Source organism: Musa acuminata, chromosome BXJ1-3 (assembly GCF_036884655.1).
Source record: "Musa acuminata AAA Group cultivar baxijiao chromosome BXJ1-3, Cavendish_Baxijiao_AAA, whole genome shotgun sequence".
NCBI lineage: Eukaryota > Viridiplantae > Streptophyta > Magnoliopsida > Zingiberales > Musaceae > Musa > Musa acuminata.
Window position 1 is genome coordinate 12,677,849 of NC_088329.1, and position 11,825 is coordinate 12,689,673.

At 38.7% G+C, this 11,825-nt stretch overlaps 2 protein-coding genes across 3 annotated transcripts; one reads left to right on the forward strand and one right to left on the reverse strand.

The window, feature by feature from the left end:
- The first annotated feature begins 765 nt into the window (after positions 1 to 765).
- Positions 766 to 6,340, forward strand: LOC135623373 (tobamovirus multiplication protein 3-like). Of its 2 annotated transcripts, XM_065126297.1 has the most exons (12): positions 766 to 883; positions 976 to 1,160; positions 1,362 to 1,452; positions 1,558 to 1,607; positions 1,691 to 1,783; positions 1,868 to 1,939; positions 3,529 to 3,601; positions 3,707 to 3,752; positions 4,798 to 4,861; positions 4,940 to 4,993; positions 5,078 to 5,155; positions 5,944 to 6,340. In XM_065126297.1, the coding sequence occupies exons 2-12, from the start codon at positions 1,023 to 1,025 to the stop codon at positions 6,034 to 6,036; spliced, it is 852 nt and encodes a 283-aa protein (XP_064982369.1). In that variant the 5' UTR covers positions 766 to 883; positions 976 to 1,022; the 3' UTR covers positions 6,037 to 6,340. The 2 variants fall into 2 exon arrangements, with proteins under 2 accessions (XP_064982369.1, XP_064982362.1); XM_065126290.1 differs by lacking the exon at positions 766 to 883 and having other exon boundaries at positions 925 to 1,160.
- A 1,656-nt stretch (positions 6,341 to 7,996) lies between these two features.
- Positions 7,997 to 11,355, reverse strand: LOC103978267 (uncharacterized). The gene is made up of 4 exons (XM_009393999.3): positions 10,987 to 11,355; positions 10,673 to 10,885; positions 8,675 to 8,758; positions 7,997 to 8,595 (listed from the first exon to the last, which is right to left on the reverse strand). The coding sequence occupies exons 1-4, from the start codon at positions 11,176 to 11,178 to the stop codon at positions 8,452 to 8,454; spliced, it is 633 nt and encodes a 210-aa protein (XP_009392274.2). The 5' UTR covers positions 11,179 to 11,355; the 3' UTR covers positions 7,997 to 8,451.
- Positions 11,356 to 11,825: the final 470 nt, after the last annotated feature.

Sequence of the window (11,825 nt, forward strand, 5' to 3'; positions counted from 1 at the left end):
TGGTAGAAGCTATATGTAATAATAATTCTTGAACATTTATGAAACCTTAATTCCTTTTAAACGTATTTACCAATCAATGCCTTGGCTCCTCCTCCTCCTCCTCCTCCTCCTCCTCCAAGGAATTATCCATCGTATGGTTTTGCCCCCTTTATGGTGGACCTCAAAAAGCATGTCGCACGACTTTTGGCCATGTTGATTTATTTAGCTCCTCCTCCTCCTCTTCAATCAACGTCAAGAGTTTTATCATTTGTCTTATCATGACGTTGGCATAGGGAGTGAGATCCTACAGCTCGTGGCAATCAATTCCAGATAACATCCTATCATAAAATTTCAAAAAAGAAAGAAAAGTGATACGACATCTTCAACCACAGAATGTAATGTAATGCGGTGTAGCATTATTGAGCTTGATGTAAATTAATACGCTCGGATCCAATGTGAATCAGATCGGATCATATTTTAGTCCTTATCGGAGGACATATAGAATTCGCATCCTAATCGACCCCGTGTTGCCCGGGATCCAATGTGATCTGCTTCCACCATTCGATTCGGTAGATCTATCGGGGGTTACATCGTCCTGTTGGAGCATAAGAAATAATAATTAAATAATTAAATTGCCTGCCATCTTGATTGGAAAAAGGACTATTAGAAATATTAAAAAAAATAAAGGAGCATTAGAAATTTCAAATTAAAAGTAACGTCACTTCAAAACATACATTAAAACAAAAATAAATAAATAAATAAAAATGATTATTATGATCGATCGAGTGCTTATATTGAACGCAGGAATCCCCAGCTCACTTTTGCCGACCGCATATCGACCTGTCGACCCGCGATGCGACGCGTTGCGATCTCCGCAACCGTCAGATCCACCGCCAACAGTCGTGTTAGCCTCTTCCTCCTCTTCCTATTCTTTTCTTCTAATATATTTCGCCTTTTAATCTAACCGTTTCTCGTCTCCCCTCGATCGCCGCGAAGAAGGTCCGATCGCCGGTTACTTTTTGCCCCGCCAGGGTCTCCGCCTGATGGACTCATCGTCGGTTGTTCTCGCCCTCCGGACCGCCTCTGCTTGGTGGGATGAGGTGAACGATTCCAGTTTGTGGCAGGATCGCATCTTCCACGCCCTCTCCCTTCTCTTCGGACTCATCTCCGCCGTCGCCCTTGTAATCTTCTTGTCCATATCTTTTTATTCCATTCTGTTGATCCCTCTTGATCGTTGCATTGGATTTTCGGCGTTAGGGTTTCGACTTCCTGATGGAGAGATTTAACGAATTCAAGGGATTAGACAAGCTCGTCCCGTTTTCTACAATGCATGATCGTTCGTCATTGTTGTCACTCATCATTTCACGTACATAAAATTGCAGATTCAGTTAATTAGGATCGAATGTAGAGTACCAGAATTTGGATGGACGACGCAGAAGGTCTTCCACCTCTTGAACTTCCTTGTGAATGGCGGTCCGTGATCTGTCTTTGCTCGTCTTTGTTATTCGAGTAGGATTTGCGGTGTTGCACTCATTGATATCTGCTGCTCTGTGACAATATGTCTCTTGCTATTGGCAGTTCGGTCACTGGTGTTTGTATTCCGTCGGGGCGTCCAGAAAATGAACCCTGTAATGTGCTTCATTTATCCTATTGTTCTTCAGAATACTTGATGGTTCTTAAACTATTCTAATGGCATTTGATGGGGTTTCAGATAATTCGACATATTCTTCTGGATTTGCCTGGTCTTGCATTCTTCACTACCTATGCTCTACTGGTTTTATTTTGGGCGGAAATATACTATCAGGTTGGTAATCTAAATATTTGACTTGTTTACAAAATGCCAGTTGGGGAATTGTGCTCATTTCTTTTTCTTAATGGTATTTTGCAGGCACGTTCTGTATCTACTGATGGGCTTAGACCAACGTTCTATACAATTAATGCAGTGACCTATGTAATTCAGGTAATGGCAGTTAGTATTTTTCCACAATGAGCAGTGTAATTCTCTGTGGTTTATCTGCCTTTTGTGGTGCTAGAAAAGGTTCAATTTAGGTCTTTCTGTACGAAGACATGTTGGTGGCCAAGTCCACACTCTTTAATTTGTGGGTATCCTGCCTGATTGAAAATTGAAAGCTTGCAGAATTGATGGTCTCTGTTGAGTCGTCTCTTCTGCAAATACATTGTGGATTGTATGTTTTTTTATAGCTGCACCAAATGCATGTAGTCAGCAGTTTTGTTGCAACTTATGGATAACTTAAAATGTTCAACAAGTACATGATGAAAAACCAACAAACTAGGAGTGTTTAGTCTCCCAAGCATAAAATCTTTCTAGTAATTCAATGGTTAACGTGATGTCATAACTTGTGGCTAATTTGTGTAGAAAAGCTATAAGTTTCTACCTTCCTATGGAGCACTTTTGACTTTGCCAATAATTTCCGTAGTTTTTGTTGCACGAAAAACTTGAACAAGTTCTAGGTGTAAGGTAATCATGGTTCCTGTTGTTCCTCACTCTGGCTATATCCATTAAGACATCACCAACAGACTTCTGCTTCACACAAATTGAAGGTCCAGATACTCTATCCATGTGATTTTGAGTTACCATTTGCAAACCTTGCTCAATTTGGGTAAATAAAAAGACCAAATTTCGATGATAATTATCAGAAGATGGGGGAGAAGAGGGTCATGGTTTGGAGGAAAAGACCATAGGTAACATACCTTGGTCACTAACTTAATTATCTTCTGCACATACATCTTGCAATATTTGTTCGAACAATCTTGGGAGGCCAGTGAGTAATAAACTAAAACTGAAGTAGTAATCTAATTTAATTATCTGAGCCTAGAAAAATGTATATGTTGTTAGTCAAACAATAAGCAAATTTCAACCTTGTAGAATAGAAGGGATCAGGAAGACATCAAACTTTTACCATTCAAACATTTGCAGCCAACAACAGTATGCAATAAAGTTATTGTTTGATGTGAAAACAGTCAAGATAATATATTAAGGAGCACGGGGTACAAAAAGAGGGAAGAGGCGATGCAAAGACATCTATGGATTTGGATTAGATCCTAATAGAAAGACACTGCATATGGTGGGAGCTGTGTCTTGCATTGTATTTTGTTTTAGCGAGTGGCAGACCAAGTGCCGTACTAACTATTTTGATACTAATGCCATTTTAATCTGGCCTTTAATTTATCTGTTTCCCAAGATGGATCAATACCAGATACTTACAGGAGAAGTTAATACCTGTAAATTTTTGGCACATACCCAGGGAAGCCAACCATGTAGCCCACAAGCTAGCTAGTTTTGGTAGAGTTCACAGTTTTTCATATTTTTGGCATGCAGCAGACCCTGTTGCTTCACAGTTTGTATTGATATTAGCTAATAGAAGTTTTGGTTATATCCAAAAAAGAGAAAAATAACAGAAAGTTTGTGTGTGACTATGAGTTACCTTCTGTGCATAAGTTCTGGCAGACACTGTACAAAGTTAAGTAAAATATCACATCAGATTTAATTACTTTTACTTTGGTTGTATCATGTTTAATCGTTTGCAGATTGCTCTTTGGTTGGTCTTGTGGTGGAAGCCAATCCAAGCAATGATCATCATATCCAAGATATTCTTTGCAGGTTTGGTTACTGATAATGCAATCTATTTTCCATGATCGTACACAGATGAAATATTATTTTTTATTTATTTGGAAATCTTCAACCCTCAAAGATATTTTCTGGCAGGTGTCTCATTCTTTGCTGCCCTTGGTTTTCTTCTGTATGGAGGGAGGTGAGTTATCTCTAGTGCACTCATGTATCCTCTAGAATAGTTCATGTCATTTCATATGCTTTTGGACACCATGCCATCACATGTTGAAAAATGAAAAGAGACGGGAAGAGGAGAGTGGAAGGAGAAGGGGAAAAAACAAAAGTAAAAAGGAGGAGAGGTGGGTGCCTTGCATCTATATTTCTGAAGTTATATTGCCTCTCAAGTGATAGATTTTATACCTGAGCATTTGCGGCCTGACAAAACCTAATTGTTTATTAGTTAGATTACCATTTTGGTCTTCGTCCAGTTCCTAGTTTGTGGCCAAATATAAGAAACTGACAGAAAGAGCAAGTTTGAATATGGTTTAGAGCCAAACAATCAGTTCATAAAATAATTCTCGGTACCCTTAAGCCTTGGCTTTGTTTCCTTGTTGGGAAAGTAAATTTATCTCATACAGTATATAACTTCTGAGATGAATACACAATACTTCATTCTTTTGGCTCGGAAATTTGTTTGCATTTATTTTTGGACATAAAGGTGGCTTTTCTTAACAATTGTCACGATCTGCCAATATGACAAATTTTACATGATTGGAGGGTTGGGGCCTAAAATATTAAAAAAATGTTGAATTGGTTGTGTTTGGTTGCTAGTTCTACCTGGTATATACAGCTTGACCTGACACAAAAGAAGACTGACACATTGCTCCCGTACCTGTAGGCGCCTGCTGTACATGATATTTAGAGACAAACAATGTGCTACTCAAGAAACTTAAACCTGATGGCCTCACTAGTCCTTTTCTGTTTTGTTAACATAAGGATCATGTGTGGATTATCATACTTGATGTTGCCTCTGTAGGTAAATTTACAGGAGATTATTTTAATCAGGAAAGCTTATGAATGGATTGTGTTTAATGTCGAAATAATTTTAATAGCTTTAAATTCTTCAAATTCTTCATGATTCTTGACAAATGTATAAGTTACTTGTCAAATTCTCTCTCTCTCTCTCCCCCCCCCTCTCTCTCTCTCTCTCTACTTGTGTGTGTTAAGCGATTTTTTGTAATTCATAGGCTTTTCTTAATGTTGAAACGTTTTCCTGTTGAATCAAAAGGGCGACGCAAGAAGTTACAGGAGGTATTTAAGAGTAGTTGCACTGTTTACTTGTCAGCATGTTTGCCTATATTAATTACTTTATTTTCCTCACTTGTACAGGTTGGTTATGTTACCACTATATGTTTCCTATGTTTCTTGTTGAGATGCATTATGGTAAGCATAGGAAGTTAGGTTAAATTTATTATTTTGCTAAATACTTGATTTCTTAACTCCTATATTTTAATCGTTGCTTGACAGGTGTGCTTCAATGCTTTTGACAAAGCTGCAGACCTTGATGTACTGGACCATCCAATTCTGAACCTTTTATACTACCTGGTACGGTCCATATTCTGTATCTTCTTCAACATGTCCTCTGCAGTTTCTCTGTGCAGGAAGCTTGATAATATTTATATCGGTGTACACAATCTGGTATCTTCTATTGATATCTGATTATATTAGTAGAAAATGCTGCTAGCCTTATTGTAGACCTCTTAATCTCTTGATGGAATGATGATTAGTTTAAGCGTTAGATCTAGTTTTGAAGGCTGGAATAGTGTTTTTTCTGCAATATGATTGCTGAGTCCCAGAAGCAAAAATTGATTAATATGTAGAATAAGTTTGAACTTCTTCTATATTCTGCTAGTATAGTTATTCTCCGATTCATCTAACATAATTTGGTGAAGTTTATTGTTTGCAATTTGCTTATATGGATAAAAAATTACACCTTCTTAGTAACCATGCCTCACTAATAAAAAAAAATCATTTTAGAATAAGCAATGTCCTTTCTCAAGTCAGTTATCTGCAAGCTACTTTTCATTTCTAGTCTTAGCTTGTTATGGTCTTTAAGCATCAAGAAGAAGCTGCTGCAAGTCCACTACAACGTCTTTTTTCTCAAAGAATTCTTTGTCTGGTTTTAAACTGGTTATTATTGGTATGATTAGCTTCGTACCTACATGTGTATTTTTTGGTCCTTTACGGGTTGGTTACCTGTTAGTAATCTTCGATGGCCAGGTCAGTTTACTCTTTAATGTCAACAGTTGACAGTTGAACCAATATTTAGTCATTATTTCTTTGTCATTTGTCAATATGGTTGTGGCAATTATTCATTGATTTTATTTTTGCAGCTTGTAGAAATTCTGCCTTCATCTTTAGTACTCTTCATCTTAAGGAAATTACCGCCTAAACGTGGGATCACTCAGTACCATCCAATCCACTAGATGGGGACTCATTTGACTTTTGTTTTCAAAGAACCCACAATAAACCAATTGGCTACATATCCATTTCATGCTGAAGTTTTCTGGGAACAAATCAACAGAAGTGGCATCCTCTGGTGGCAGTACAACTGTTCAAAGAATTAGATTTGCTTTTATGTAGTTTGTAGGAATATAATCATTTGTTTTGAGGTTCGTATAGCTACTAGCAATATTCTTTGGTTTATCCTGCTTAGTAATTCTACTCTGGCATCTGTAATTTGTTGGTGATATTTAATTTGACATTTATTTGATAGTTTTAATGTCCGTATAGCTGATGTTTATTTGATACACACACAATCTAAGTATTTATTGCTTAGATATCTTTTCAATTATTTCAATTACATATGTAATTTGTTTGTGATCTTTAATACTGTCTTTCACTTGATATCTTTATTTGGGTTGGTTTAGCCAAATTCTAGCTATCATCAGTTATATGCCGTTGTTTATGCAGTTATGCTGTCTTTCACTTTATAACTTTATTTGAGTTGGTTTAGCCAAATTCTAGCTTTCAGCAGTTATTTGCAGCAGCATGATTTTGTCGCCTTGAAATTATGATTAGATATTAAGCATTTCGAATTGTTCTTTTTTTTTTTTTTTTTATCAGTCTAAAAGATTGTTAGACCAGGTTCCACAGACCACCCTCTTATCTTCTCTTCTATTATATGTTTGGTTCAATGGATGCCTCAAAATAATTTAGGCTTATCAAATCAGGGGATGAATTAGTATTTCACATAACTCATGTTTCTGCAAATTCATCCTTGAAAACACACAAGACGTGAAGAAAAGTTAAATAGTCTATTTACATACCTTGCTGCTGCTGCTGCTGCAGATGTTTGGACTCCGGTCCCACAGCTCGGCCTTGGAGTTGCGGAGCATCGTTGCCTCTGTGGTTGAACGCATGTTTCATGTCGAGCTAGCAGGACGGTTCTTCTACATCTCCAGAAAAAACCGACGGTCTTTTCTGGAGTTGAATGGTGGTGGGTTGGTTGGTGGATGAAAGGGCCATTAAAAAGTTTCAGTCTCTACCCACTAGAGTACCCGAACCCAAGTTTCCAAATCATTACCTCCGACTCTGGACCAGGCCCATTCGGACTCGGGTTACACATTTTGTGATCCGGATCCGCAATGTAACCCATCTCCCGTTAGGCTGAGGAATGCCACTCCCTCACGACGAGAGTGGCTTTCCCGTAATTTTTAAAGAGATCCCCCACAGCCTGTTCCTGCGACCGCCACGGTGCTCGATCCACGCGATGCGAGCGGCAGCCGCTGCGGATGTCGCCTTGACGGTGTGGAGGTGCCGCGGAGGTCGAGCACACATCCACGCTGCCATTCTAGGCCGACTTCTCCACCGCCTCCAGAGAGACAGGTCGACGAGGCGGAGAAGGGGATCAATCGGAGGCGACCCGTCTCGCTTCCTCTTGTGGTGGTACTCCATGGAGCCGCAGCGGGGCGAGTGGGGTCCGAAGAGCGGTGGCAATTTTGTGAGTAATGAAACGGAGAGCCGTCTTTCCACCTTCATTCTCAATTTTCTCCTCTTGATCTAATAAATAAAAAAAATAAAAAGAAGAGGCTTCTGTGACTTAAAACGCCGATCACTAGGTTGTATTATATTATAGACACCGAAAACAGAGTGAACCTTTATTCGTGTCTGTAACAGCCGAATGTTGATGATAAAGAGGTTGGAATATTAGGATACTTCTTGTGCAATCTAGAATCAGGAGAGTTCTGATGAAGAGATGACAACAGCTGCCTTGATAGATCAGCTGCACCAAGATGGATCATCAGACCCGGGGACTAGTACAATCTTTGCCACTCGACTTACGTTTTCCCTGCAAAATAAACAAAATGTTCGGTTTAGAGAACTCAATAGTTAAAAGAGGGGAAAAGAAAAAACACACATTTACATGCAAATCGTGTTGCGACCAAAGTAAGCACAGTACAACTTAACGTGTTGCAATGAGAACCGATAACTGTTCATGGTTTAGACTTTAGATCGATGTTTGACGTTTTCGCATGAACCTATACGAAATGGGCAGCATATATCGATTTGAGCACAGATCCGCTTCTGTTTTAGACAGTTTGATCTGAATCATAAAAAATCAAAACTTTAATAATCAAACCTTTGGGGCTGCCGTGAGTCCTCTTCGTCCCGAACGCGAGCCTTTTTCCATTTTATCTTATGCAACCGTCCGTTGCCCCGTCATGCACCATCATCCGATACACTTTCATCACCTCTTCCCTCTTCTTTCCTCCAATCTTCTTCATCCTTTTCTTCTCCCACCGCCCTTTCCTCTTCTTCTTCCTCCTCCTCGAGTCATCGATAGTACTAATAATTCGTAAAATGATTGATAATCCTTAGTTTAGATTGAGAATTAAGTTTTAGGTTTTGGTCACCTTAGCAGAAAGTGTGGCAGAGCCTGGGTGGCTGTCGGATCCTTGACGACGCCTTTCTTTTCTTAGTAATTCCAGCAGTTTCTTGTTCTCTTCATCCAGAATTTTGTTTTCTTCAAAGAAAACCTTGACCTTGAATGCATTTTAAAGCACAAAAGACTCCTTATCATGATACAAAGAGGGGAAAAAGAAACTGAATCAGATTGAATACCTCCTCTTCAGCTCTGTGGAGATTTGTCCTCAAATGTTCCTTGTCCTTCTTCAAGGATTCAGCTTCAGCAGCCAATGATTCTAGCTAAAATATAATATTCAACAAAGTCAATAAAAAGGTCAGCAATAAAAGATTAAGCACACAGCTGGGCTATAAATCAGCAGTCTATATATATATATATATATATATATATATATATATATGAAATGCATAAAAATCGAAAATAACATCATTAAATCTTAAAGAGAAAAGGCAATAAATTTTAGACTAAAAGAAATAGTATATTATAGAACCTACTCTGCCAGACCCCAAATAGCCAGACATGGACAAGGACTATGAATGAGTCATTAGGATTGACTCAACACAATGATTTCGTGAACTTCTAGAGTTGAAAATTCAAAGTATAAGCGACTGAAGGAAACTGACCATTCTTTAGAGATGATAGATAACAAAGATGTAGGCTGAAATTAAGCATAAAATTAAGGAAATATTCATATTAGATTGAAATATGAACAATTGTTTTTCAAAAAAAAAAATCAGTTTGAAATATCTTAAAAGGACACCCCATATATGCTCCAACGTTGAGTGAAATTTGGTTGGATATTTAACTTATAAGCATGGATTTCATAAACCAACATGTTTCTGGTGTAGGACCTCATACGACAGAGTGGCAAAAGTTTATGGTCATTACAACAGCAAAACTATTATAAACAATTTTATATGATATCTCAGTAGAGACATCCCAGCAGTTAGTGCCAGTGTTGCACAAATGATATATCTTAGATTCGAGTTTATGTGTGAACATCTCTCGTACATCATTTGATTTAATCAAAATTTCCTTTAAAAAAAAATTCATGTCATATGGTGTCTACTGGCTGAATGGATAAACAAACTATTCTATAAAAAAGACAGACACAAACTGCAGCTTTCTCCAAAATACAGGAGAGACAAAAATGCATTTAAAAGGAAAAAGGAGAAGGATGAATTTGTTTTCGTTTCAATGCCAAACGCTGCAACTTTTTCTTAGCAAAATTATGAGAGAAAAGGTAAATGGTTGATGATGCACAACAGCAACTTCAGAGAGGTAAAGAAGAGGAAAAAAAAAGTCAAAATTAAAGCAATGATCCACATAAAAGAGCGTAATCAAACAATTGAAGCAGAGATGAAAGATGTTCAGATAAATATTGTGTAACCAAGAAAATAAAAAAAAGGAAATATCAGGTCACACCTTTATAGGATAAGAGTGACATGAAACTCTACAAGCAAAATGATGAGGATACTGAAAAAATAATTAAAAAAAAACTGTGCAGAGCTCAAAATTAGAGATCAACAATAGAAATGGGGTTAATCACTCATAATCCCAAGTAGCTATCCAACAATTCCTTTAAGAGGCAGAATATCCTAAAGGTTACTATCCACCTAATGATTCTACTATATTCAATTCAAGAATCCTCTTTTTCCATATACATAACTTACTTGAACTCAAGTTTTAAGTTTTAATTGAAATCTAAAATTAATGAATTGAAACTTGTTGACTTTTAAGTCTTCTTCTGTCGCTGTGCTTCTAAAACGGCAACATAATCATAATATTCTAGGATGTAAGAATATTTCTCTGTAAGTTTGTTCAGCCAATCAGACAATGCTACCAGCAAATTAATCATACATCAAGACCATTAATATTGCACTCGAGAGACATGATTTATCGCTCAAATTACTTATAGCGAAAGAGCGACATACAAAAGATATTGCTAGTGGCGAAGGTTTTTTCCTTTTGAGTATTGCATTGTTAATTTAATTGTAGATGCCAACTTACAGTCAAATATGATTTCAAATTAATAACTTTTAGTCAATTCTGAACTCTAAATATTCATATCCAGAAGGGAAAAAAAAAAATTTACTTGTATGAGTTAGACTAATACTAGTTGATATATTGATGGGAAGGGCGGTGGAGAGGGAAGGGAAATAACAAATTAAACGAATTAGGGTTAGGGTTCTTACGCTACAAGTGTGCTGCAGCTGTGCCCGCAACTCCTCGTTCTCCTTCGCTAACTCATCACAAGATTCCATTATCCTCTCCAAGTCGCGCTCGTACAGAGAGCACTCCTCCTCCAACTTGCGGCAGTGATTCACCAGATCAGCGTACTGCGATGCAATCACCTCCTTCTCCTCCACGCACCTCCTCACTCCCTGGGCGTTCATATTCGACTCGGCCTATCAATCACAATCTTTTCCATCATGAATCAGATAAAAGGAAAAGCCACCAAAAGCCGAAGAGAGAGAGAGAGAGACCGCGATGAGAGTAGGTAACGAACCCTGGACTGCTCTAATCTCTTGCTGGACTCCTTGAGGCGGTCCTCCAAAACAAAGATCTGATCTTGAAGACGGCGGCGGGTGTCCTCGGAGACAAGGAGCTTCGGGCTCAGGCTCTCGACGGACACCGGGAGGCCCAACGAGATCTCGATGGATTCTTTGATGTACTCCTCGGTGCCCGGCGAAAGATCCATGGTGTTCCACGGAATGAGCGGAAGGAAACCCAGGGAACGCCAAACCCTAGGAACACCGGCGAGCGGTCGCTTGGGGCCGGAGAGCCGATCAAGAACAGGAACCCCCAAAGAGGAGAAGGCGGAGAACAGGATCCCGTCGATCGATCGAGCGGTGAAGAGAGGAGGGACTGAAAGACTTGTCGGGGGAACGTGAAGGAGAAGGGGGCGGGAAGGGACGGCATCGACGGGATTCAAATCGAAAAGGGGCGGTTAGCCGTCGCAGGTGGCGCTCTCAACAACGGGAAAGGAGCGAGAGACGTACACGTGGCGTATCGAACAGTTGGTCCCGATGGAAGGCGTTATCGGGTTGAAACCAATACGGACGTACATCCAATAAGCTTATGGATCCAAGAAATGATAACCCAGATTCGAGATTTCGGGTCGGATTTGAGCCCACTGTTTGATTAGGTCGTAGCTTACGTAATCATTAAAAAAAAGAAAAAAAGAAGAAAAATACAAATCAAGCCATTATTATAAGGAGAAAACAATAAATAACGGGGAGATCGATTTAATCAACAACATGTTTTGATATGAGAGAAGTTTATAATGTGCTGTGTTGCTCCCTAATATCAATCATGTTACCCGTTAGTTAATCGTAACGATTCATC

Bases quoted from the DNA above. Each gene is read 5' to 3' on its own strand.
- LOC135623373 (XM_065126297.1), top strand. From the start codon at position 1,023: ATGGACTCATCGTCGGTTGTTCTCGCCCTCCGGACCGCCTCTGCTTGG. The intron at 1,161-1,361 runs GTAATCTTCTTG...ATAAAATTGCAG, and splicing joins TCATCTCCGCCGTCGCCCTT to ATTCAGTTAATTAGGATCGA. The intron at 1,453-1,557 runs GTCCGTGATCTG...TGCTATTGGCAG, and splicing joins GAACTTCCTTGTGAATGGCG to TTCGGTCACTGGTGTTTGTA.
- LOC103978267 (XM_009393999.3), bottom strand. From the start codon at position 11,178: ATGGATCTTTCGCCGGGCACCGAGGAGTACATCAAAGAATCCATCGAG. The intron at 8,759-10,672 runs GTAAGAACCCTA...ATTATATTTTAG, and splicing joins AGCTGCAGCACACTTGTAGC to CTAGAATCATTGGCTGCTGA. The intron at 8,596-8,674 runs GTATTCAATCTG...AATGCATTCAAG, and splicing joins TCCACAGAGCTGAAGAGGAG to GTCAAGGTTTTCTTTGAAGA.